Source organism: Melospiza melodia, unplaced genomic scaffold (assembly GCF_035770615.1).
Source record: "Melospiza melodia melodia isolate bMelMel2 unplaced genomic scaffold, bMelMel2.pri scaffold_18, whole genome shotgun sequence".
NCBI classification, from domain to species: domain Eukaryota; kingdom Metazoa; phylum Chordata; class Aves; order Passeriformes; family Passerellidae; genus Melospiza; species Melospiza melodia.
The window spans coordinates 14,810,927-14,838,926 of record NW_026948525.1 but is presented as its reverse complement, the minus strand read 5'-3'; the positions used below and the strand labels follow the sequence as shown (position 1 = coordinate 14,838,926).

The following is a 28,000-nucleotide window of genomic DNA, read 5'->3' as shown; positions in this document are numbered from 1 at the left end:
GGTGTCAAGCAGTTGAGCAGCTTGCCTGGACTGTCACAAAGCCCATCTGCAGTAGGACTCCTGAAGGTGGAAGAGCAACAAGTGCCAATTGCCACCTCAACAGTGCACCGCCGACAGTACCGAACGAATCAAGATGCTGTGATCCCCATGCACAAAATGATCCGAGAGCCGGAGAGCCAAGGGGTGGTCAGCAAAACCCACTCACCCTTCAACAGTCCCATTTTGCCTGTGAGAAAATCTGAAGGAGAATGGAGATTGACAGTGGACTATTGTGCATTGAATGAAGTGACTCCACCCCTGAGCGCTGCTGTGCCGGACATGCTGGAACTCCAGTACGAGCTGGAGTCCAAGGCAGCAAGGTGGTGCACCACTATAGACATTGCCAATGCATTTTTCTCCATTCCCCTGGCAGCAGAACGCAGGCCTCAGTTTGCCTTCACCTGGAGAGGCGTGCAGTACACCTGGAACCGACAGCCCCAGGGGTGGAAGCACAGCCCCACCATCTGCCATGGACTGATCGAGGCTGCACTGGAAAAGGGTGAGGCTCCAGAACATCTGCAATATATTGATGACATCATTGTGTGGGGGAAGACAGCAGCAGAGGTGTTTGAGAAAGGGGAAAAAATCATCCAGATTCTCCTAAAAGCTGGCTTCACCATCAAGAAGAGCAAAGTCAAGGGACCTGCTCAAGAGATCCATTTCCTGGGAGTGAAGTGGCAAGATGGACGGCATCAGATTCCCACCAATGTCATCAACAAGATCACAGCAATGTCTCCACCCAACAATAAGAAGGAGACACAAGCTTTCCTAGGCGCCATAGGTTTTTGGAGGATGCGTATTCCCGAATACAGTCGGATCGTGAGCCCTCTCTACCTGGTCACCCGTAAGAAGAACAGTTTCCATGGGGCCCTGAGCAGCAACAAGCCTTTGCACAGATCAAGCAGGAGATTGCTCATGCAGTAGCCCTTGGCCCAGTCAGGACAGGACCAGAGGTGAAGAATGTGCTCTACTCTGCAGCTGGGAACCATGGCTTGTCATGGAGCCTTTGGCAGAAGGTGCCTGGGGAGACTCAAAGCCGACCACTGGGATTTTGGAGTTGTAGCTACAGAGGGTCTGAAGCCAACTATACTCCAACAGAGAAAGCAATCTTGGCTGCCTATGAAGGAGTCCAGGCTGCCTCAGAGGTAATAGGTACTGAAGCACAACTCCTGGCACCCCGACTACCAGTATTGGCGTGGATGTTTAAAGCAAATGTTCCCTCTACGCACCATGTCACCAGTGCTACATGGAGCAAATGGATTGCTGTTATCACACAGCGCGCCCGTATTGGAAAACTGAATCACCCTGGGATTCTGGAAATAATTACAAACTGACCGGAAGGTGAAAACTTTGGTCTCGCTGATGAAGGGGAACAAGAAGTGACACGGGCTGAAGAAGCTCCTCCATACAACCAACTGCCAGCAGAAGATACACGATACGCTCTCTTTACTGATGGTTGGTGCCGCATTGTGGGAATGAACCGGAAGTGGAAGCAGCCGTATGGAGCCCCACACGACAGGTGGCAGAGGCCACTGAAGGAAAAGGTGGATCAAGCCAACTTGCTGAACTCAAAGCTGTTCAACTGGCCCTGGACATTGCTGAGAAAGAGAAGTGGCCAAAGCTCTACCTCTACACTGATTCATGGATGGTAGCCAATGCTCTGTGGGGATGGCTGGAGAGGTGGAAAGAGGCCAACTGGCAGCACAGAGGAAAACCAATTCGGGCTGCTGAAGAGTGGAAAGACATTGCTACCAGGGCAGGGAAGCTGCCTGTGAAAGTCCACCATGTGGATGCCCATGTACCCAAGAGTAGAGCCAATGAGGAGCACCAAAACAATGAGCAAGTAGACCAAGCTGCAAAGATAGGGGTGTCCAAAATAGACTTAGATTGGGAACATAAGGGAGAGTTATTCCTAGCTCGATGGGCCCATGATGCCTCAGGCCAGCAGGGCAGAGATGCCACCTATAAGTGGGCACGAGACCGAGGGGTAGATTTAACCATGGACAGTATTTCTCAGGTTATCCATGACTGTGAGACATGTGCTGCCGTCAAGCAGGCCAAGCGAGTGAAGCCCCTGTGGTACGGTGGGCGATGGTCCAAGTACAAGTATGGGGAGGCTTGGCAGATTGACTACATCACACTGCCCCAGACACTCCAGGGCAAGCGCTATGTGCTGACCATGCTGGAAGCCACCACTGGATGGTTGGAAACCTACCCTGTGTCTCATGCTACTGCCCTGAACACCATCCTGGGCTTTCAAAAGCAGGTCCTGTGGAGACATGGTACCCCTGAGAGGACTGAGTCACACAACGGGACTCATTTCAGCCTTATCAACACCTGGGCTAGGGAACATGGCACTGAGTGGGTGTACCATATCCCCTACCATGCACCAGCTGCAGGCAAAGTGGAGAGGTACAACGGACTGTTAAAAACCACACTGAAAGCATTAGGTGGGGGATCTTTCAAAAACTGAGAGCAGCATCTGGCTAAAGCCACCTGGTTAGTTAACATCAGAGGCTCTACTAACCAAGTGGGCCCTGCCCAATCTGAGCCTTTGCAGAGAGTAGATGGAGACAAAGTCCCAGTGGTACATGTCAGAGGTTTGTTAGGGAAGACAGTTTGGATTAATCCTGCCTCGAATACAGACAAACCCATTCGTGGGGTTGTTTTTGCTCAGGGACCAGGTTGCACATGGTGGATAATACAAAAAGATGGAAGAACATGATGTGTACCTCAGGGAGATCTGATTGTTGGATAAAACCTGTGTAAATATCACTGTTTGCTGAATGTTATTACCATTGTCTGTGTATAGCTATATAATGGATGTATCATGTATGTACTTGTAGAGTTAGAATTTATATTAGTTTTAGTTGTAAGCAAATGATATGGGGATAAGGGGTGGAATGTCCTGGGTTGACTATATCATGCTTTGATCCCCAATCATCTCATTCTGTTTATGTTGAATAATAAGTTTTGTACCTTTAAGAGTGTTCCAGAGAGTGAAGGGGAGGAGAGAAGAAGCGCGCAGTTTGTTTTCAGGCACTGTACTCCACTCCCCCACATTCCTCTGCTGGACTGTGGCTGTCTGAGGACAGACAGTGGGACAGAGCTCTTCTTTGGCTTTTTAGTTAGTGTTAGCTAGCTGAGGCAAAGAAGTTCCCTGGACTGTTTTTTTTCCTTTTTCTTTGGACCTCTTGAAACTGCTCTGGACTGAACACCCAGGAGAGCACTGGCAGCTGCAGCTGTGGCCCACCGGGCCGGGCCTGGCCTGCGACAATTCCAGCACCGGAGGGACTGATCAGAGACTGAGTGAGCTGCAACCCAGGAACAGCATTTTCTCAGTTTGTCATCTCTTTTAGAGTGGCAAGGGGTCTCATTGTTTGATATTGTTTTGGTTTTACTGTTTAATAACCAGTTTTTTTCCACCTTTCTCCGAGGAGGTATTTTTTCCTCCCGGACCAGTTGGGGGGAGGGGCCGATTGGATCTGCTTTTCCCACTGGAGCTCCTTTGGGGAATTCTTCTCTAAATTTGCTCTAAACCTGGACATGATATATGTTAAAGTGCAACAAAAAAGGATGACGCAAGAGACACATGGGAACAATTTAGCCGATTTAGAAGCTAAAAAGGCAACTGAATCAGGGACAAAAGGACTAATAATAGTATTAACCCCCATGAGAGAAATGCATAATGTCCCCCTATTCAGTGGGACAGAAGAGGAAAAACTCCTTAAAATAGGAGCCAAGAAAGATAATGAAGGGAAGTGGAGATTAGCAGATGGGAGGCAAATGTTGAATAAACCCCTTGCCAAGAAAATGCTAGAAGGCATACATGGAACAACACATTGGGGTACACAAGTGCTAAGTGATCAATTTCTAAGTGACTAGGGATGCATAGGAATTTTCAGGATACCTAAGCAAGTAACTGAACGATGTGTGATATGTCAATAACTGAATAGGAAAATCATGAGGAAAACACACAGAGGAGGGTGAGAACTAGCCTTATGGCCCTTCCAAAGCATCCAAGTAGACTTTACTGAGCTTCTCAGGTTCAATGGTTGAAGTTTTTGCCAGAGATAGTAGATCATTTGACTCACTGGGTAGAAGTGGTACCCACTGCTAAAGCCAATGCCAATGTTGTGAGTAAAACACTTCTAGAATTAATCATTCCCCAATATGCGATGGCAAACAGGATTGATTCAGACCGGGGAACTCATGTTATATCGAGAATATTGCAAAAAGTTGTTCAGGCCCCGACAGTAAAATAGGAATTACACACTCCATGGCATCCACAGAGTTCTGGTTGGTAGAGAGAATGAATCAAACTCTTAAAAGAGCTCTAGCTAAGCTAATGATCGAGACCCAAATGTCATGGACAAAATGTCTCCCTTTGACTTTATTAAGAATTAGAACCCAACCCCAGTCAGATCTGGGGGTGTCACCCCATGAAATTATGTTTGGATTACCCTTCCTGACCTCACCCTAGAAGGTTGCCACCTATCAGGAAAGGGAAACCAATGCCAAGAAATAAGTTATGTCTGTAGCACAAACCTTAGAAGGGCTAAGACATAAAGTGGCAATTCCTCAAACTACCACCCTGGATTTCAGAATCCATAATATTAATCCCAGGGATTGGGTGATGATTAAGTCATGGAGAGATCAGCCTCTAACTCCTCAGTGGGAAGTTCCCTTTCAGGTACTGCTCACCACCAAATCGGCCGTGCGAACTGCAGAGTGGGGATGGAGTCATGCCAACAGAGGCAAAGGCCCACTAGAAGAACCCAAAGAGTGGACTATAACATCCAGGCTGGGTGAAAGAAGATTGACTCTCAAGCAGAGACTGAAAGACAACTAGTAAAACACCAACACACCAAGAAGTGGAGTCAAGCTTCCACCAACCAGCTCAAGAACTGTCTTCCTGTTTTCATTGGTGAGAACTACCAGCATCTGTTGAGGAGAAGTACACAAGGGACTGTAAAAGTAATGGGACAGCTTCTTTGAGAAAATAAGACAAAGGAAGGATGGCAAGACTTGGTTGGCCCCTTTGTTTGCTACCAAGAAGGCTCCATAGCCCTGCTGCGAGCAGCAACCCCGTAGGCATGGTAAGGTTGGCACAAAAGGCCATACCAGACCTCTGTCATTCCTCAGAGGTCTTTTTGTCCCCTGTTGTCTTTTAATTCAACAAGGACTGGAGGTCAGGACTGAGTTGGCCTCTGTACTGACCCCTAAGATACACTGACTATGGGTAACAGCCACATAGGCACAGTAGATGGGAGTCAAAGCCCTCCTGGACCTTTGTGATGCCCTTTTGTCCATTCCAAATAAGTGTGTCTAAGGAAAACCTGAGATTTTTTCTGCTGTTCCCACTGTCCTTGCCCACATCAACAGGTGCTGGTATCACTCATTCAAGAGAGAGAGAAAATTTTTTACCTAATTTTTCAAGCAAGTGACTTCTAGAAAAAGAAAAGGGGGTTTGTTATAGATGAGTAATCCTACAATTGACTCTCACAACTAAGGGGTGAATATTAAATATATGTTAAGAGAAGTTTTGTAGATGTATAGTTATCCCTCCCCTCCCCCTTGCATCGTTATCACAGGATGGCCTCAGTAGTCGGGGCATTTGGGTAGGTTGGCTTGTTACTATGGCAGCACCTGACCTCCAATCAAGGTGTAAGAAAGTGATCTCCACCACTGGACAGAGAAGGAGTCGATTGACAAGACTTTGGGAGGGGGCAGAAGTATAAAAGACAGAACATCCATTTTGTGGATGAGCACACAGTGACTGAATTCTTTGCCCTTGGTGTTGTATTCTTTCCTTTATTCAGTCTTCCGTCGTATTTTCACAAGGTTTTAATAAAGCATTTCAATTTTTGAAAGTAAAAGTCGTTTCTCACGTGGGGTTGGGGAATGTGGAGCAAGGTTGTAAACAATGGATCAGCTCTCAAGGTAAACAACTTCTCTGATCTGGCCAGACCTCCTTAGGAGCGGCCCTACATCAATATCAATCACGGAATGATGCAATCAGCTCTTCTCCAAAGAGAACAGTAATAAAATACACTCTTTAAAAGAGGATTACATGTTTCTTAGAAGCATTTTGAAATATTTCTCCCTAACTGTAAAAGGAAAATCTTCCTAATGAACTCCATTGGAGCAGAGGGAAACCAAGGCAGAACCATGGTTTGTCAGGACTTGCCTGATCCTAATAAGCCTTGTGGTGCATTTAGAGTTGGGCTCTGGAAGTTCAGGTACTGAGAGGAGATTGCAGAAACCTTTCCAAGAGTCAAAGTCAGAGGAAAATGCAGAAGTGTCTCAAAGCATGAATGGGTCCCACTGAGGTCCATCCCAAACACAGGCTCTTCATGGACTCCTGCAGGAGAGAATTGGAGGCCAGGATGGCACAAAAACCTCTCCGAGATTCAGAGTGTAGGAAGAAAAATTCTAAGTACCTTAAAAACCTTGAGTATATTAAAGCATTAATGAGCCCCACTGACTATTAATACAAAGATTTCAAGGGACTCATTAAAGCAGATAATTGGGGCCATGATTGCACAAAACTCTCACAGAGTCTGCATCAAAAGGGAAACAAGTACCCTAAAGAACTGAAGTACCTTGAACTATTAATGCATCCTACTGAATGTTGCTACTGACAAAGAATCTCAAGGGACTAATTAAAGGAGATAATTGGATGATGTGATTGCACAAACCTCTCAGAGACTCCAAAGCAAAAGCCAAACCCAAAGTCCTTTGAAAAGCCATAGGAGTGTTAAGGAGCCCCCAGGGCCATTGCTGAGCAAGGCTCCCCAGAGACTCCTTCCAGCAGATCCTTGAGGCCACTGGGATGTGGGCTAGGGGGGATGATGAGGGCAAGACAAGGGGGTGACGGTGCCCAGCCTGGCTAGGGCTGTGCCAGGAGGCCCCTGGGCCTCAGGACAAGGTGTCTCCTCACAGCCCTTGGTGGCACAGACCCTGCTGTGCCCCAGGGCACCAAGACTTGGCTTCTCTTTGTCCCCACTTGTCATCACTGCCTCCAGTTCTCTGCTCTGCCTGGGGCCTGGGGGCACGTTCTCTGTCATGTCCCTCAGTGGGACCCATTAAAAGTACAAGAAAGTTTGGAGTTGGATTCTGCCTTGGAGTTCTGGAGAGGTTTCTTCAGTCCTCTCAGGGACTGATGTTCAGGGCCTGAGCACAAAGCCCCAGAGGCTCATTAACGTCCTTGTGCTTTGTCTGTGCTGCTGAGCTGGGCTGGGCTCTGGGAACAGACGCAGCTCCTGGTAACCAGGAAGAGCTTCAAAAGCACATTTCTCTTGATGAGCAGCTCTTCTGCCAGCCCAGCAGGGCTGAGGCACTGCCTGCAGCCACCCCAGGCACAGCACAGAGGCACAGAGAGCTTCAATCAGTCAGGGCTGGGAAGGTGCTGAGAAGTGCCTGGGGCAGAATCACTGCCAGCCCTTGGCACAGGAACCTCTGGCTGCAGGACAGTGCAGCTGCAGCTCCTGGAGTGATTTCTAAAAGCTGGAACATCCCAACATCCCTACAGACGCTGTGAGTACATTCTCTGATTGTCTCTTGTGCAGAGCAGCCAGGGGTGCCCGGGGCTGTCCTGCAGAGCAGGGTCCTGCAGCCCAGGGTGCTGGGCTGGGGCTGGGACTCTGCTGCCTGCCAGGGACAGCTCTCAGCCAGCCCTGGCAGCTGCTCCCAGTACTGGGGGACAAGGTCTGGGTTGGGGAAGACAGCCGGTAAGGCTTGGAAGTGTTGTCCTTGTGTGGAGAGGATGCTGCATTGTTCAGGACTGCTCCCAGCATGGCATTTAACTGCACAATATTTCTAAGTTCATTATGCAGGGAGCACAACAAGGCCAGGGGCTTCATAAAAAGGAAAATCATGCTTTTTTAGCTTACTGCTCTAGGTTGCCTGAATGGGAAATTCCACATAGATATTCATTTTCCAATTCAGGTGGAGCAAAAAAAAAAAAAAATTTTCTCTTAAACCTAAAAAAACCAGGCTGTGACACGAATCACCACAGGACCCCTTGGAGGCAGCATCAGTGTCACATTTCCAGCCTCCTCAGGGTTGCTCTGACTTTACCATCAGAGCTTGAAGAGCCAGAGCTGCCCCTGGGCAGTGCCAGGGCTGGGAGGGGTCTGCAAGGCAGAGCTGAGCCCACAGGGCTGGGCTGGGCTCTGGCAGCACTGGCAGGGCCCAGCCCTGGGCACAGGGAAGCAGCTGCTGGCAGGAACAGCTCCAGGCAGCAGAGCCCTGGGCAGGCAGGGGAAAAGTGCCCCCAAGCTGTACTGGGATGTTTAAAGTCCTCTCCAAACACAACTATTCCATGATTACTTTTTTTACAGATCCCCTAGCTAAGGCAACACAAATGTCCAACAGCAGCTCCATCAGGCACTTCCTCCTGCTGGCATTGGCAGACAGGCGGCAGCTGCAGCTCCTGCACTTCTGCCTCTTCCTGGGCATCTCCCTGGCTGCCCTCCTGGGCAACGGCCTCATCATCAGCGCCGTAGCCTGCGGCCACCACCTGCACACGCCCATGTTCTTCTTCCTGCTCAACCTGGCCCTAACCGACCTGGGCTCCATCTGCACCACTGTCCCCAAAGCCATGCACAATTCCCTCTGGGACACCAGAACCATCTCCTACACTGGATGTGCTGCACAAGTCTTCTTTTTTGTTTTCTGCGCGACTACAGAGTTTTTCCTCCTGACCATCATGTGCTACGACCGCTACGTGTCCATCTGCAAACCCCTGCACTACGGGACCCTCCTGGGCAGCAGAGCTTGTGCCCACATGGCAGCAGCTGCCTGGGCCAGTGGCTTTCTCTATTCACTGCTGCACACAGCCAATACATTTTCCCTGCCCCTGTGCCATGGCAATGTCTTGGGCCAGTTCTTCTGTGAAATCCCACAGATCCTCAAGCTCTCCTGCTCAAATTCCTACCTCAGGGAACTTGGGCTAATTGCTGTTAGTGCCTGTTTGCTATTTGTTTGTTTTCTTTTTGTCATTTTCTCCTATGTGCAGATCTTCAGGGCTGTGCTGAGGATCCCCTCTGAGCAGGGACAGCACAAAGCCTTTTCCACCTGCCTCCCTCACCTGGCCGTGGTCTCCTTGCTTATCAGCACTGGCACATTTTCACACCTGAAACCCCCCTCCATCTCCTCCCCATCCCTAGATCTGGTCCTGTCAATTCTGTACTCGGTGGTGCCTCCAGCCCTGAACCCCCTCATCTACAGCCTGAGGAACCAGGAGCTCAAGGCTGCAGTGTGGAGAGTGATGACTGGATGGTTTCAGAAGCATTAAACTGCTGGCCAGGGTTTGCAAATCACATACAATAAAAGTAATCTTTCATACTTCTTTTTGATTTCATCTTTGAAGGTCTTGTTTTTGGTTTAACTTTTTTCATAATGTCCATAAAAAAATATCATTGTTTGTGCCATTTCTCATTGTGTTTCTCTCCACCTTCCCTGTGGCCACAGACTGTGTCAATGAGGAGCTGTGCTCTTGGTGGCTTTAAAGGAACAAAAGCATCTCCCAGCAGAGTTTTAAAGTATCTCCCAGCGGAGTTTTCTGCAGAGATGTCCTTTTGTTGCCTTTTCTGGAGCTGCAGCATCAATGTCTGTGTGTAGAGCTAGGGGCAGAGCAGTGCTGGCCCAGCAGCTGTGCCCAGCAGCAGCAGCACTTGGTGCTGCCAGTGCTGCTGTCGTGGCCCTGCCCCGCTGCCCTGGTGGCCCTGGTGTTGCTGTAGGGCCTGAGTGCTCTCGGGGCCGGGCACAGCCCTGGGGGTGGCAGTGCCGGGGCTGCAGCAGGGACAGGCCAGGTAATATAAATCAGCTTCGGTAATTCTTTTGGGTTTGGTTGTGGATTTGTTCTTTTTTACCCCATGTTTCAGTTTTTTAATATTGTCCACAAAAATAAGCCATTGGTTTTGCCTTTTCTCATTTTGTTTCTCTCAATCTTCCCTGTGGCTACAGAATGTGTCTGTGAGGGGCTTTTGGTGACTTTAAAAGAACTAAAGGATCTCCCAGCAAAGTTTTTTCCAGAGATCCCCTTGTGTTCCCTTCTCTGAAGCTGCAGCAGCAATGTCCATGTGCAGAGCTGCAGGGCAGATCAGTGCTGGCACACTAGAAGCTCTTCTCCTGCTGGCCACACCATTCCAGATCCAGGCCAGGAGCCATTGGCCTCCTTGTCCACCTGGGCACACTGCTACCTCATGTCCAGCCTGCTGTGCTTCAGTCCCTGCAGGTCCCTTTCTGCATGGCCTCTGTCCAGCCACTCTGTCCCCAGCCTGTAGTGCTGCAGGGGTTGTTGTGGCCAAAGTGCAGGACCCAGCACTTGGACTTGTTAAACCTTGTTGGATTTGGGCCCTGGATCCAGCCTGCCCAGGGCCCTGTGCAGGGCCCTCCTACCCTCTAGCAGATCAACACTCCCAGCCAACTTGGTGTCACCATGGTTCCATGAGGCCCCAGAGTGTCCCAATTGTCTCCATGATTGCATGAGGCCTCCCAATGTCACAATGTCCCTTTGGTTCCATGGGACCCCTGGGTGTCACAAAGTCCCTGGGATCCTTGGGCCCTGCAGTGTCACAATGGCCCCTTGGTGCCCCAAGGCTCTGCAGTGTCACAGTGAATCCTTGATTCCGTGAGGTCTGGCAGTGCAGCAATGCTCTCCTTGGTTCCACAGTGTCACAATGGCCTCTTGGTCCCAAGGGCCACCATGGTGTCAAACATGTTTTCTTCATTCCAGGAGTCCCTGAGGAGCAGCACTGGCCCTTTGGTTCCATGGGGCCCTTCAGTGTCACAATGGCCCCATCATGACACCAGGTCCTGCTCTGTCACAATGCTCTGCATGGTCCCACAAGGCCCTGCAGGGTCACAGTGGCTTCTGTGGTTCCATGAGGCCTCAGATTACCACAATGAATTCCTTGGTGCTGCAGTGTCACAATGCAGCCCTGGTGACACAAGATCCGACAGTGTCACCAGGGAGCCTTGGTTCCATGGGGCACCACAGTGTCACAATTGTTCCCTCAGTTCCCAGAGTCCTTGCAATGGAGCAATGGCCCCTTGATTCCACTGTCCCCAGGCTCTCCCAAGGGTCTCCTTGGTTCCGCAGTGGCACAATGGCCCCTTGGTTCCACAAGGCCCCACAGTGTCACAGTGGCCTCAGTGGTTGCAGCAGGACCCAGACTGTCACCATGGACTCCTTGCTTCCATTCAGCCCCACAGTGTCACAATGGCCCCTTGGCTCTGTGCTGCCATGTCTTACACAGTGTCACCATGGTCCTCTTAGTGCCACTAGGCCCTGCAGTGTCACAATGGCCCCTTGCTTCCCCAGGGCCCTGCAGTGCCACAATCATCCAGGCTTTCCACAAGGCTGGAAAAGACCTTGGAGAGCATCAAGTCCAACCTGGGACCCAACACCACCTTGTCACCCAGACCATGGCACTGAGTGCCACATCCAGTCTTTCCTTAAACACTTCTAGGGATGGTGACTCACCCATCTCCCTGGGCAGCTCATTCCAATGCCCAATCACCCTTCGTGTGAAGAATATTTCCTTATGTCCAGCCTAAACATCTCCTGGTGCAGATGAAGGCTGTGTCCTCTTGTCCTGTCAATGGTCCCTGGAAAAAGAGCCCGACCACTACCTGGCTGCACCCTCCTGTCAGGGAGGTGTAGAGAGTGATGAGGTCTTCCCTAAGCCACCTCTTCTCCAGGATAAACAACCCCAGCTCCCTCAGCTACTCCTCACAGGATTTCTGCTCCAGACCCCTCCCCAGCCTTGTTGCCCTTCTCTGGACACACTCCAGCCCCTCCATGTCCTTCCTAAATTGGGAGCCCAGAACTGGACACAGCACTCGAGACGCTACCCAACCTGTGCTGAGCACAGGGAAAGAATCACTGCCCTGGTCCTGCTGGCCACACCATTCCTGATCCATAGGAGTGCCAGGGGTTGGAGGGAAATGGTGGGGAAGGGGAACAAAGTGATATTGTTTGACAGCCAGTTAGAGGGCCTTGATTTTCATATCTTTTCAGACTGCATTTGAAAATGCTGGGGATAAATATAATTTGGACGTTGCTGATATCAATCTATAAACAGGAAACAAAAGCAGGACAAAACAGTTCGGTCTATGTTGAGTTTGTGAGGGTCCCAAGGAGGAGGTGAGGGATGAGAATCTGACTCCATGTTCTCAGAAGGCTGATATTATATTATATTATATTATATTATATTATATTATATTATATTATATTATATTATATTATATTATATTATATTATATTATATTATATTATATTATATTATATTATATTATATTATATTATATTATATTATATTATATTATATTATATTATATTATATTATATTATATTATATTATATTATATTATATTATATTATATTATATTATATTATATTATATTATATTATATTATATTATATTATATTATATTATATTATATTATATTATATTATATTATATTATATTATATTATATTATATTATATTATATTATATTATATTATATATCATATCATATCATATCATATCATATCATATCATATCATATCATATCATATCATATCATATCATATCTTACTGAAAAACTCGTGACTGACTCCTTAGAGTCTGAAACATCGGATGGTGATTGGTCATTAAGTAAAAACAATTAACAGGAAACCAATCAAACATGCAACTGTTGGTAAACAATCTCCAGACCATATTCCAAAGTATCAAACACCGAGAAGCAATCAGATAATTATTGTTTTCGTTCTTTTCTGATACATCTCAGCTTCCCAGGGGAAGAAATCCTGACAAAGTGATTTTTCAGAAAATGTGGCAGTGGAACATCTGCATTGTTTTCAAAAAAGTATATTCACTTTGAAAACATTTCTGAAATCTTTCTATGTAACCACAGAGGAATTGAACATTTAAGATATTCCCAGGGCCTTTTCTTGTTTGGGTGTTTTGAACAAATATTTATGAGCTTTTGTCACTGAATTCCTGAACAGGAAAGCTCAGCAAAGAAGAGGCCTCTGGAGTAAGAAAATTCAGCAGCAACCTCCAAGAGGCTGAGGATCCATCCCCATGCGAGCAGCAATGAACAGAAATGGGCACAGCTTTGTGCCTGCCCCAGCTTTGGCATGAGCCCTGGGCCTGGAGCAGGAGCAGCTCTTGAGGGCCCCAAGGCCACGGCTCTTGTGCTGCCCTGGGCAGATGGGATGGCAGCAGGGGCTGCAGAGCTCTCAGCCCCTCAGCCCGAGGGGAGCAGGGCAGCAAGGGAGCCTCCTTTGAATGACCAGCCTTGGCCGAGCACCTTCCCCCATGGCTGGGGCTGAGTCCTGTGGCACTGCAGCTGCTGCTGTGCCCTTGCCAGGGGCTGAGGCCGTGGGGCAGTGGCCAGAGCAACCTGGCCTGAGCAGAGCTGTGGGGCCAGAGCCGGCTGGGCTGGGCTGGGAAGAGGCCCTTGGTGCTGCCCAGAGCTCAGGGCAGCTGGCAGAGCTTGCAGGGAGCTGGGCTCCGAAAGCCTGGCCCAGAAACCATCAGAGTCCATCTCAGCCTGGCTGAGCGAGCAGGGGCAGGACTCAGGCCAGGCCTTGTGGGGCAGGGCCAGCACCTGTACAAGGCATTGCAAGCAGGCAAGTGGCCCAGAGAGGAGGCTGCTCTGTGCCCTTGGTGGCATGGACAGAGCAGGGAGGGGGCCCAGGACATTTGTCAGTGCCAGCCTCTGTGCCCATATGTTGGCAGCCCGGGCTGCTGAGCCCAGCTTTGGCCTGGGCTGAGTTTGGCTGTGGCCCAGCCCCATCCTCCTGCGTGGCTCAGGGCCTGTTCCCAGCCATGGCCAGCCCTGGCTGCCTCTCTGTTGGCCCAGAGGCTGGCACAGCCTGGGGCAGGGCTCTCTGTGCAGCCCCACAGGTGCCACGGGCTCTGCAGGAGCTGGCAGAGGCTGCCCAGCAGGGAGGCCATGGGGCACAGAGCCCCAAGGCTGCTGTGGGCACCACGGCACAGGGGCCGTTCCCAGCCGCAATGCTCTTGGCCTGGGCTGGGCCTGCACAGGGGCTGGGCCACCATGGCTGGGCCATTACAGGGCCACAAAGGGGCCACGCAGCCGCTGCCAGGGCTGACAGCAAGGCCAGACACACACAAGCAATTGCTGAGCATGGCCTGTGCTGGCCTGGCCTGACTGTGCCAAAGGCAGAGCTCAGCTGCCCTTGGGGGCTGCAGGAACAGTCCAGAGCCCAAAGAGTCTCCATGGCTGTGCTGGAGAACAAGGCTGCAGGAGGGAAATGCAGGGCTGCTGTGGATGGGGAGGGCATTGAATTCCAGCACACACCTCAGCTCTCTGATGATCCCGGCACCATTCTGGGCCCTGTTTCAGACTGGAGCAGAGCAGATGTTGATGGGCCAGGAGCCCTGCGGGGCTGTACAGGACCTGCAGCTTGCAAGGTGCTCTGCTCTCCCTCAGGTGCTCTCGGAGAGATCCAATCCCAGCTTGGCACCTCAGGGCACAAGTGGCATTGCCTGTTCATGGGCACACAACTGATGCCTGCCTGGAAAAGGGGCAAAGGTGTTAATACATGTTAGTTTCATAATATAACAGCAAATCTTTATTATCGGGATCATTTGAGTACTTTTAAGAAATGGCACAATTTTCCCACCAGAAACAGGAATTTCCTGGAGGTATACTGATGGCAGGAAGAGAAATACTGACCTTCCCTTTGACTGGTGTCACCAATATTCTGTTTATTACTTCCTTTTCCTTCAGGTGTTTTCAGCTCTTCTGTTGAAATGGCAATGTCTAACGACTTCTCTTCTTTTACAGTAGGTGGATCTATGTACTGCTACTGCTCTCTCATTTCCTCCTCTAAATGCTCTCTGGTCATTCAAGTGCCTCTCAACTGACTGGCTTCATGCTTTGAGCGGGAAGAAATTGCCCAATATTTCTGAAGTTCAAATAAATATATAATAAATATAATTTTACCTGTGTTTTTATCTATCAGAGAATTACGTTATGTCTTTGTCTAAAACTGCTCATGTACAGAAATCCCTTGGGGATGGGGGACATGTCAGATGCTGCTGGGACATCACAGAGAGCTGATGGAAGAGCTGTGATGGTTATTAAACTGCTCAAATGTTCAGCTTGTGTTTGTTGGCAAGAAACCTTTCTGTGCCTCTGAGTGTCACCAGGCCCTGACCCCAAAGGACACAAACCTGATGAGTTGTGGTTCCCACTGCAGGGGCACTAGGACCCTGGCTCTGCACAGGAGAGATCTTCATCCCCTTTCTCTGTTTTCCTGCCTCTGGTCATGGAGGGACCTCTTGACTTCAGCCTGGGACTCGTGTGTGCAAAGAGCAAATCTGGGCAGAATTGGGGCAGGAAGGGTTTGGGGGGACCTTGGGACCAGTCCTGGGCACAGAAGGTGTTTTCCATTGCTCTGAGACTGTCTGCTGTGGAAAGTGGATTTAATATCCAGCAGAGAAATGACTTTTGCATTTGATGGAGCAGTGCCTTCCCTTGGCTTTGTGTGGAGAGTTTAGTTCAGGCATGGCTTGAAGAAAAAGGCCATGAAGCCATGAAACTGAGAGAAAAGTAACAGGTAGCTGTGAAGCAGTTCCCAGCCTGACTTCTATAAACAATTAGACTCTTTCAGGCATCATTGTATAAACAATAAAGTTCTCAGGCAGTCTTCTCATAACAAGTGTAACACTCTCTCTGGGAAAAGATGGCACCCTGAGAACAGATGTGGAAGTTTTGGGAACCGTTCGTATCACAGTGAGAACACTGGTTTTGTTTTGTGTAAACAATCAACGGTGTAGTAAAACAAAAGGTGTGGTTAGAGTTTTCTCTGTTAGCCTATCATAAACCTGTATTTCGGAATATGCATGAAGTTCGTTAACACTATTATTTAAGCTGACTGATCGATCAATAAATCGAGTTCGATGCATCACAGGATGGTCGTTCTCCCTCACTTCAACAAATGGTGACCACCCGGACGTGATAGCGGACGACGATCGCGACCACCACGGGGATTGCGAACACCACGAGAAGTGAGGACTGGTTCAGGCTCCGAAGCAGCGGGAGCGGCAAATAAGCGCGAAACCAAAGCGGAGAAAAAAAAGCCGCCGATATGCGCCGTGCCCTGGCGACCATATAGATGGGTCCAGCTGATACGTGTGGCCGATGCCTGGAAATCGCTGCTAGGTAAAAGTGCGCACTTAAAAAGAGGTATGGAAAGGCAAGCCGCATATGAACTTTTTATTACTTTTTTGCAAAAAAGGCAAATTAAGGGAATAGATTTACAGAAGGAATTGCAAGGTCTTTTGGCTTATTGTCTGGAACGGGGAGTCTTTGTGAATCCCCACACGATTCACGAGTTGTCTGAGTGGCGTAAATTTGGTGATATATTATGGCAGGCTACGTTAGACGATGATAAAACTGCTAGGAAAATGGGTAAATTATGGCGGGTCATTAACACCGAACTGTTGCAGTTTCCGGCGGAAAAGAGGGCTGCCCATCAGGCTACTGCCGCTCACGATCGTAATAAAGAATACGATCGAGACAGGGAGTTTGATAAAGAGTCGGGGACCCCTCTCGGCCCCGCAATGAGGACGGTTTTATTACCAGCCTCGCCACCTCCCTCAGCAAGCCCGGCTGCGAGCCAGGCTGCGAGCCAGGCTGTGAGCCAAGCGCCGAGCCAGGCTGCGAGCCCGGCTACAAGCCAGGTTCCGAGCCAAGCTCCACAGGCCGCTTTACTACCCGCCGCGCCGCTTCCAGCGCCGCTTCCACCGCCTCCTTTAGCCGCGCCGCTTCCAGCGCAGCTTCCACCGCCTCCTTTAACAAACCAGCCCCCCCTAACGAGCCAAGCTCCGCAGGGTGCTCCGCAGGGTGCTTTATTGCCTGCTTTGCCGCAGGCTATCCGTAGCACTTCTGAGCCTCCCATATCGCTCACATCGCAGCAGCCAGAGCCAAAAACGTGTGTTCCGTTCCCGAAAAGTAATCAGAGCCCTGGGTTGGAAAACGATCGAGCGGCGATGATTGCACGGGAAAGACGGGATGCGTGGGCAGCTCTGGCCAAAGATGCAGTGGAAAAGGGAGACCAGGAGTTGATTAGCTTAGCGAGCGAACTGGCTTGTCCGGTTATTTTCACCCCTCAGGCTGGTGGAGGCATGCAAGCGACAATTAGCGCTTTAGATTGGAAGATGTTATCTCAGTTGCGAGCCACTGTTAGTCAGTTTGGCTTTAAAAGCGAACCAGCCAAGCAAATGCTCGACTATATTTTTGATACCAGTATTCTTCTTATTAATGATTGTCGTGGCATAGTCAAATTAATCTTTACCCAACATCAGCAATTGCTTTTTAACGCCCATTGGCAAGCTTTAGTAAATGAGTGCGTGGCAGTACAAAGACAGCAGGGTGACCCCCTCCATGGCATCACTGTTAATGAGCTTATGGGTCTGGGACCTTTCCTTCGCACTGAGGCGCAAGCTTTAATAGGTCAGGAGAAGTGCCGGGAGGCAATGAGGTTAGTCAGACTCGCAATAAAAAGGGTAAAGGAACCAGGAGGGATACCAGTATATATGGGAATTAAGCAAGGTAGAGAGGAATCATTTGGCGCTTTTATTGATAGAGCTGCGGCTGCAATTGAGAGGGCTGGAGTAGCCGAATTTATGCGCGGGGCCCTTCTCAAGCAGTGTGCGATCCAAAATTGTAATTCTGCCACTAGAAACATACTTAATACCTTAGGAGCAAATTGGACTATTGAGGAGGCATTGGAGAGGATGGCTCTTGTGCCAACCGGGCAGCAGGCTTTAGTGGTAGACGCAATTAAACAGCTAGGAGTAGGGTTGCAAGAACATGCAAAATCTTCTCAGAGTCAGGTTTTAGCCGCGCTTGCACCTCTTCAAGCGTCAGCCGCATTTGCAGCGTCAAGTAAAAAGGGCCGCATAAAATGTTTTCGCTGCGGAGGCTTTGGACATACGCGCCAGGAGTGCCAGGCTACTGGAGTCTGGTGCCAGAAATGCCGTATGGATAATCATCATACAAGCGCTTGTAAGCGGAGGTCGGGAAACTTCTCCAGGAGCGCGTATTCCCGCAGCAGCCGCGCCCAGACACAAGTTGCCGCTGCAGAGATAACACCTCCCCACGCTTTCAACCCTCCACAGCAGGGAGCCTCCAACCCGCTGCAGCAGGCAGTCTCCAACCCGCCGCAGCCGGGAGTCTCCAACCCGCCACAGCAGGGAGCCTCGGCATGGACCTGGCAGCCACAGTAGACGTAACGCTGATGACTCTGCACCCGCAAAAAGTCCCTACGGGGGTTCAAGGACCTATTATTATACAAAACAAAGCGATGGGTGCGCTACTATTTGGGAGATCTTCCGCATCTATGTTAGGACCGTTTGTTTTACCTGGCGTTATTGACGCGGATTACACGGGAGAAATTATGGTCATGGTTTATACTCCTTTTCCTCCTCTCCAAATTAACAAAGGACAAAGAATTGCTCAGCTGGTACCGCTTGAGCAAATGACGAAAGGAATACAACCCATAAAAACCCAAGAGAGGAGAGACAGCGCTTTTGGTTCTACAGGAGGACTTACTTTGTTAACTTTAAATCTTACCGAGAGACCGAAGAAAAAAGTTGAGATAGAATATAACGGACAGAAAAGGTCATATTCAGGTCTGCTGGATACTGGAGCAGATTCCAGCATTATTAGTCCTAGCTGCTGGCCTCATCACTGGCCCTTGCAGCCGGCAGCCACTGCCGTATCCGGGGTAGGAGGATTTACCTTGGCAAGCCGTTCACCCCCCCTTCAAGTTCACATCGACGGCAAGCAGCTGACGGCGACTTTCTCAGTGGTGCAGTTACCACCTACTGTTCAATGCCTTATAGGCCGGGACATTATGGCTCAGCTAGGGGTTGTTCTAACAAATGAACACCCTTTGGAGTAAAAGCCATTGCTTGGACTTTCCCAATTCCCATCACCTGGGTCGATGACACCCCGGTATGGGTTAAGCAATGGCCTTTGAAAGGGGAAAGTTTACAACACGCACATCAGCTTGTTTCAGAACAGTTTCAACAGGGACATTCAGAACAGTTTCAACAGGACCAGCCCCTGGAATACTCCAATTTTTGTAATCAAAAAGAAATCAGGAAAATACAGACTGCTTCATGACTTGCGTGCTGTCAATGATCAGATGGAACCTATGGGTTCATTACAACCTGGATTACCTAACCCAGCCATGATCCCGATGGATTGGCCTTTGCTGATTATTGATCTCAAGGACTGCTTTTTTACTATTGTCCTTCACCCACAGGATATGCGACGATTTGCATTCACATTGCCCGCGATTAACAAAGAAGCACCCGATCAGAGGTTTGAATGGACCGTTCTTCCACAGGGCATGCAGAACAGCCCCACCTTGTGTCAGCTTTATGTAAGTGCAGCTTTGCAACCTCTCAGAAAGCAATGGTCTAATACAGTGATATATCATTACATGGATGATGTATTGTTTGCTCAGCCGATGCCTTTCACACAACAACAAGTCCAGGAAATAAGAACAACACTGGCACAATATTCTTTAGTAGTAGCTCCTGAGAAAATTCAAACAACTGCTCCCTGGAAATATCTGGGATGGTCTATGACAGAACAAATTGTTAAACCTCAAAAGCTGCAATTAAAAACAAAAATAACTACCTTAAATGAAGCTCAGAGATTCTTAGGTGATTTACAGTGGTTAAAACCAATGGTGGGAATACCCAATGAACTGCTTGATGAGCTGCATCCGCTGTTAAAAGGAACCGATCCAGCTCATCCGGTGTGCATCACTGATAAGCAACAGCAGGCCATTCAGCAAATTATGGACTGTGTTATGCATGGACATGTTTATCGAAGGGATCCAGAAGTACCCATAGATCTTACCATCTGGAAAGGCCCACAATATCTTTTGGGTGCACTTACGCAATGTAAAAAAGAAACAGGGGAAACACGGATATTAGAATGGATCTCCCCCCCACTACAGCAAAGCAAGACTCTTCTTCAAAAAATTGAAATGTTAGCAAATTTTATAAAGAAGGGCAGAGAAAGGATGTTGCAGGTAGCTGGGTCAGAACCAGCTGCCATCAAGATTCCAATGAAGAAGGATACCTTGGACTGGTATTTGACTAATTCAGAGGAAATGCAGGAAGCCCTTTTGGGTGCATGTTGCCCTATTGAAACACACCAGCTTCGACCAGCATCTATTCAATGGATAGGGGACTGGGACTGGATAACTCGTCCAAAGCGAGAGAATTCTCCTATCTCAGGTGCTATTACTGCATTTACAGACGCTGGCAGGAAATCAAGAACTGCTGCAATAACCTGGCAAGAAAAGAGAGTATGGAAGCATCATATTTTGCAAGCAGAAGCAGTGGACAGCCTACAAACCATGGAACTGTTAGCAGTGGTATGGGCAATGGTACAATTTAAGGAACCTTTGAATGTTGTTACAGACTCTCTGTATGTAGCAGGAGTTGTAGCAAGAATTGAAGATGCTTCCATAAAAGAGGTGCAAAATCAAAGACTATATGAACTACTATTGCAGCTAAAAAGAGCTACAAGATCCAGGGAACATGCTTATGCTGTAATACATATTAGAAGTCATAAATGGAAGGTTGGTTTAGGTGAAGGAAATGATAGGGCAGATAGATTGGTTACTATTACCCAAAGTACACCTCTGTCAAGTCACCAATTGGCTCGAGAAGCTCACTCAATGTTTCACCAGAATGCAAAAGGCTTAAGCAGAGAATTTAAAATAACACTCTCAGAAGCTAAAGCCATTGTGAGGGCTTGCCCTATTTGTAGTCACCATAATGGGGGAAGTGGTTTAGGCCTAGGAGTAAATCCACGAGGACTGCAAACAAATGAATTGTGGCAAATGGACGTTACACATGTCCCTAGTTTTGGCAACCTAAAGTATGTAAATGTGTCCGTTGATACTTATAGCAAATATATATGGGCAACAGCTCAGTCAGGAGAAAAAGCTATACATGTAGAGAGACATCTGTACAGTTGCTTTGCAGTGATGGGTACACCAAAAAGAATTAAAACAGATAATGGTTCTGCCTATACTAGTCATAGAATAGGGAAATTCTTTAGAAATTGGGGGATTGAACATGTTACAGGTATTCCTAAGTCCCCAACAGGGCAGGCCATCATTGAAAGGGCACATGGTACCTTAAAGAAGTATTTAGCCAAACAGGAAGAGGTGACTGACCCCCACTCCAGATTACTAAAAAGCTTATTTGTGATCAATCATTTGTGTGTGTTTGGTGATGTAGGGCAGCCCCCAGCAGAATTACACTATAAGCCACCAGAAACTGGTGAGCAGGAAAAAGAGGTATGGGTAAAATACCGAGACCCCAAGACAGGGCTATGGAAGGATCCTGCTAAGGTCCTGTTCTGGGGAAGGGGATATGTTTGTATTTCCACCCCTACAGGAGCATTGTGGGTACCTGCCAAGTGGACTAAACCTGTTCTTGATGCAGCGCCTGGTGGATCAACTCACAGAAGAGGACAAGGACCGTCTGGAGAAGAAGCTGTTCCTGATCCTGAGACCACTACTGCTTCAACTGAAGGGACACTCAAAGGCGATCGACAGGGCCATAACCCGCAGTTGCCGGACAACCAGGGAACTGATTGACATTATTGAATCATTATCATCTTTCCATATAAAAGGACCGGCAAAAGAGAACTGCCTTGAATGTCACAGCCCACATTGTGCTGCTTGGGTTGCACTGTGTTGTGGGGGTTGTGACAGGGCTTTTTGGGTGGATCAGTTGTCACTTTTTCATTTATGGTGTAATACCTGTAATTATGAACATAACTGGGAACATAATTGGGAGTGGGCACTACGGAATGAAACAGGACTAAACACTGCCTCAGCTTTAGCTCTTAATGAGTCACATGAGCAGAAAATCTTGGCTTATTATCGGTGGGAGGTACAGTGTATTTTGAAAAGGGTTAAAGCTCAAAGTGCATCATATATTACCTCTGTAAGGTGTAGAAAACTGGTGCCTTTAACACAACATTCCATTGTAGGGCCTATAAAAGGAGATCCCAATCAGGCATTAGACAACTGCATTAGAAGGTTACAAAGGTGTGGTCCTCGGGCCTCGGGAACAGTAAGGTTAAAAACTGATAAGAAGAAGAAGGTCAAAGTAAAACCAGAAAAATGAGGTTTCCTTTTATTATATTACTTGGTGTAGTGGTAGCTGAAGAATTAAAAGTAACACATTTTAGTCAATCTAGAGATAATGTATGGTTAACACTTGCTAGGCAGATTAATCAGACATCGCTTTGTCTCAGCATTGGAGGAGTTACTAACCCCTTTCGAACATGTTTGGTAGGACTTCCAGTATGGTCTCCTCAAGAATTCTGCAGTTTTATTAATAACCGTGCCTTATATATGCGCAGTATGGTAAATATTAAATTGCCTAAAGGGTATACTGCCAGTCAGAGTGACGGCTACCGTCAATGCCTGTTAATTCAATCACTTAATATTCCTTTGCATTCTCCACCTGAGGAATTGGAGCTTTTCGGGAGTGCAAGTGCTAGCATGACCAGCACTTCCGACGGTGGGTGGTTTAGCTTTGATTATTCTAATCCTCAAAAGATGAATCCACATACACAAACGTGGGCTACCCTGGATTCAGCCCTAAAGCCAAACATAGTGTCTAAACAACTCTACAATCATTGTAAAGGCTCTAGCATCATAACACCTAAGAAATTACCTACGGGTATATTTCTAATTTGCGGAGATAGAGCCTGGAATGGTATACCTGCCCAGCCTCAGGGTGGACCTTGTTATTTAGGCAAGTTATCTTTATTCCACCCTAATATATCTGTGCTAATGCAATTAAGCCATAAGATAAGCAGGCAAAAGCGTAGCTTACATAATTTAGACTGTAGTCAAATAGGAGATCCATGGTTCTGGAGTAAATTTAAGCAAGTGATGGTTTCAGCTTTCCTACCATGGGGTGCTGCCAGCAAAGCATTGACTCTAGCAAAACAAATAGGGTGTTGGGCTAAGTGTGAACTGAATAAAACTTCACAGATATTAGATATGTTAACTTCAGATGTACAAAGTGTTAATCACGCTGTTCTACAAAATAGAGCTGCTATAGATTTCTTATTATTAGCACAAGGCCATGGGTGTGAAGAGTTTGAAGGGATGTGTTGCATGAACTTATCTGATCATTCTGTATCTATTCATGCTAAGTTAAAAGAGCTACGGCTAGGTTTTAACAAACTTAAGGAAGAAGAAGGATTGGGTATTGATGAATGGCTGAAAAGTTTCGGATTGGGACCCTGGCTAAGAAACCTTATAACATATGCTATAGGGATATTAGGGGTACTCTTATTACTTTTACTTATATTACCTTGTTTCTGTAGCTGTATCCAAAAGATGGTTAGTAGGATGATAGAGAATACCTGGCAAACTAACCTCCTTTCTCTTAAAGAAAAAAGCAGGGGAAGTGTGGAGAGTTTAGTTCAGGCATGGCTTGAAGAAAAAGGCCATGAAGCCATGAAACTGAGAGAAAAGTAACAGGTAGCTGTGAAGCAGTTCCCAGCCTGACTTCTATAAACAATTAGACTCTTTCAGGCATCATTGTATAAACAATAAAGTTCTCAGGCAGTCTTCTCATAACAAGTGTAACACTCTCTCTGGGAAAAGATGGCACCCTGAGGACAGATGTGGAAGTTTTGGGAACCGTTCGTATCACAGTGAGAACACTGGTTTTGTTTTGTGTAAACAATCAACGGTGTAGTAAAACAAAAGGTGTGGTTAGAGTTTTCTCTGTTAGCCTATCATAAACCTGTATTTCGGAATATGCATGAAGTTCGTTAACACTATTATTTAAGCTGACTGATCGATCAATAAATCGAGTTCGATGCATCACAGGATGGTCGTTCTCCCCTCACTTCAACAGCTTTGTTGGCTGACAAGAAATGAACATCCCTCTTTGTCTCGGGCATGTCGTTCCTCCAAGGAAAGCAGGTGGGAGTTGGAGCCAAGGAGCTGAAAGCTGCAGGTGCAGCCTGGGCTGGAGGGAGCTCAGATTTGCACAAGGCTGCTCTGAGTGCCAGGGCTTGGATGGGGGAAATGGTGGGGTGGGGGTAGGGACAGAGTCTGATTGATTGTCAGCCATGAAGGGTCTTGATTTTCATATCTATTCAAACTGGCATGAGGAGGTCCTTGGATTCAGGTTCAGCTGGAGATTGCACATATCAATAAATTAACAGGAAAACAAAACAGGATCTAAAAAAATCTTCTCTCACCGTCTTTTTAAATATCATGTATTCACTTTGAATCACTACTGAGATCTACCTAACCACCAACAATTTGAAAATTAAAATCAAATTACCCCCAGAGGCTTGGCTTGTTAAGGTGTTGTGAATGTTAATGAGCCCTGGGACACTGAATTCCTGCACTCAAGAGCTGAAGGCTGAACAAGCCTCTGGAGCAGTAAAATTCAGCAGCAGCCTCCAAGTTGCTGAGGATGTCAGCAGCCCCACTGAGGCCATGCCTGCCCAGAGACCGTGGGGGAATGGGCAGACAAGGAGAGCATCTCTGTGGCTGGGGCAGCACAACTCAGAGGCAGCAGCGGCTCCAGCTGGGAAATGGAGTGTGGAATGTGGCTGGGAAAGCCCTGTCTGGGCTATGCCAAGCAGGACAGACAAGCCCTGACCCATATCCCCCAAACAACTCACTCAAGGAGACATTTAAAAGGAATTACAATTGTTTGTGTCCTCTGAGTTAGACTCACTGGAAAAATACTGACGAGATCATCAAGAGGTCAAAACAACCAAACTGCCTTTAGTGGCACCTTTAGAAACAAAGAGAAACTTTGGCAAATGGTTTAATATGACATTCAATCAACACAAAACACTTCTCAAAGCATTAACTTGGCCCATTTAACTTCACAAACTCGTAGCTTGTTCAATTTAAAGTTACTCAAAATTTGCAAGAAGAGGTTATAAGAAGAAGACACAGAAAGATTTAGAGAAGGACATACACAGCTACCAACTCCTGGATTCCAGCACTGTTCAGGTGGAAATTCCAAGAGGAGGTAGGGTCAAGATGTGTGCTTGCCTTGTGGTCAGCCTTAAATACCCCTTGGTCTTCCTGGGCCCTTCCCCCAGGTGGGGCTTGGGCTCATTTGGTCCCTCAGGAGCTGGACTGGGGCTGCAGAGGTGGCTGTGGAGCATTGCCTGTGCTGTGCCAGGGACTGGCAGACACTTCTGGGCTGGGATAGAGGCTCTGGGGGGATTGGGGTCCCAGGGCAGGGCAAGGCTGGACCTGCCCCTTCCTCCCCCCCACACAAAATGTTTAGACCCAACAATCTCCTCCAGTCTGTCACAATAGGGAATGTTGGAAGTGTAACCCCAGTTCTGGCCATGGGCACCTAGATGAAAAGGACAGTTCTTTTCCATAGGAAGGAAAGCACAGAGCTCCAGTGTTTGCAAGGCAGGCGAGAGCCTCACTAGGCCAAGGCCAGGCAGACTTGTTAGGAATGGCAGATTTTGTCTGGGAGCAGACTTTGGATTTAGGGAATTTTTGAGGTGAAACCCCAATCTCAGCCATGTGTGCGTGGAGAAGCAGAACAGCTCTTTCCCATAGGAAGGAAAGTACGGAGCCTTCCCCAATGTTTTGGGGACAAATGGGAAGTGACTCTTGTGAAACCACTGCCAGCCAGACTTGTCCTGGCAATATTCCTATGGGAACAATCCCTACACATAAGGAATTTTGAGGTGATATCCCAGTTCTGCCCATGGGTTCCTGGAGAAGGACAGTTCTTTTCCATTGGGAAGGAAAGCATGGAGCCCCAGTGTTTAGGCAGATGAGAAGTGACTCTCAACATGCCAAGATCAGGTAGACAAGTCAGGCAGTCCATGGGGTGTTAAATCAGCCAGACTTGTTCTGTGTCCCCTTGGTTTTATGATCCCCCATAGTCACAATGGTGCCTTGGATTCATACCCTGCAGTGTCATAATGGTGCACTCAATTACAAGAAGACCTGCATTGTCACACTTGTCCCTAGTTTCGATGGGGTCCCATAATGTCACAATGGCCCCTAGGTTTCATAAAGCCCTGCAGTGTCACAATGGACCATTGATGACTGGAGACCCCTCTGTGTCACCCTGGAGCTTTGGTCCACAATAGTCTCCTTTGGCTCCACAGTTTCACAACGGACCCCTGATGACACAAGGCCCTGCAATGTCACAATGGGCCTTTGGTTCCATGCAGCCCTGCAGTGTCACAAAGGCCTCTTGGTTTCATGAGGCCCCACAGTATCACAATGGTCCTCTTGATTCTGTGAGGCTCCCCAGGGTCACAATGGTCTGACTTGTTCCATGAGGCCTCACAGTGTCACAATGCTTTGCTTATTCTATGAGGCCTCACAGTATCACAATGGTCCCTTAGTGTCACAGGGCCCAACAGTGTCACAATGGTCCCTTGGTGTCACAGGACCCCACAGTGTCACAATGGTCCCTTGGTTCCATGGGGCTCAGTGTTAAGAACAAAAATTCTGCTAAATTTTTGTGAGAAAAGTTTACAAAAATCAGCCAGATCACTGTTGCTGCTGAAGTTTGGCTTGTTTTGTTATTGTAATCACAGGTCATTGTGGCTAATTGCTCCTTTTGTATTAGCAGAGCCTTGCCCGAGGCTAAGTTGTACTTTTCCCCAAAATAGTGAAGAGACCGGTGGGGGGGGGGGGGACGGACGACTATGCAAAGTGACTCCAGGACCAGCGTGCTGTGGGGGACTACTGCTCCAAATGTACTGAGAAAACCCCAAAACAACGAGCCAATGCAGAGTTGAGAAGTTAGAGTGATGTCTGGATATGAGGAGCGGAGCGCTAGGCCTGCAGACAGGCTGAAAACCTTCATTGTTCCTCACCCTGTGTTCAAGAGGCCCCACGCCGAATCTTGGAGGGGGCGAGACGGGGACCAATTCAACATTGGAATGGGTCACCACACCCTAAAGGCTCCCACGAGGACCGAACCTCCAGCTCTGCCCCTAGTGGACAAAGCTGCAAATACCCTCCTCCTCCTAGTCGCCCTGGGAGAGACGACAGGAAGCTGCAGACTCGTCCGAGCTGCCCAATCCTGAACTGATCACTTTTAATAAAGGCATTAAAAGGAGAAAAAGTCTCCTTGCCCTGTTTATTTCAGCTGGGGTGCTCTTCCGGGATAGCCACGCCAGAAGAGGACACCAGGACTGGCCATCTTGGACCTCCAGGACATCTGGCTGTCAGGACCAGAGAGATCGCCTCAGGACCAGTGGCGCAGAGGAGCACTGGAGCACCGGACTGGTGAGAAATCCGGTGGCAGGAGTGGGAGATGTGCGCATGTGTGTGTGAGTGAGACTAAGGTCTGTAGCCGGACCTTCGGAGTGAGAGTAGCCCCTCAGTACCACGTTTCCATACCCCTGCGAAGGGGCCGGCTAGGAAGGGGGGAAAGTGTGTGGAATTAGCGTGAGTGAGTCGTCTCCTAAGGGGGAAAGAGGGCCCCCCTCACCGGGCATGTGGAGGGAATAGTTGTATGAGTGGTATGCACCCAAAGTAAGTCCTGACAGAGGGAAGTCAGGCAGATTGTAAGTCCCGAGAAAGATTCAGGTAAGATTGTAAGTCCCGAGAAGGATTCGGGTAAGCTCACAAGCCCTGCAGGTAAAGTAAGTCCTGACAAAGGGGTCAGGCACAAATCCAAGCAAAGGAGGCTGCGGTTTGTTTTTAAGTCCTGATAAGGTGAAGCCTAAAACTTGGCAGGTTAGGCAAACTAAAAATCAGGCAGTTGTTTTTCCTGACTGAGGGAGTCAGGCGCGACTTGGATTCTTAGGCTGAGGTTTCGTGTGTTCAAGTCCTGATAGATGTAAGTTCTGACGTTAGGAAAGCTGGGCAATCAAGAGATTGGGCAGTTGTTTCAGTA

At 48.2% G+C, this 28,000-nt stretch overlaps 1 protein-coding gene across 1 annotated transcript in view; it reads left to right on the top strand.

The window, feature by feature from the left end:
- Window positions 1-8,788: 8,788 nt before the first annotated feature.
- LOC134433389 (olfactory receptor 14J1-like) overlaps window positions 8,789-28,000 on the top strand; it is a gene marked incomplete at its 5' end in the record, with an annotated part of 43,226 nt that continues 24,014 nt past the window's right edge. Inside the window, one exon of the mRNA XM_063182246.1 lies at window positions 8,789-9,250. Coding sequence (XP_063038316.1) covers window positions 8,789-9,250 — 462 coding nt within the window. The remainder of the gene's footprint in view (window positions 9,251-28,000) is intronic.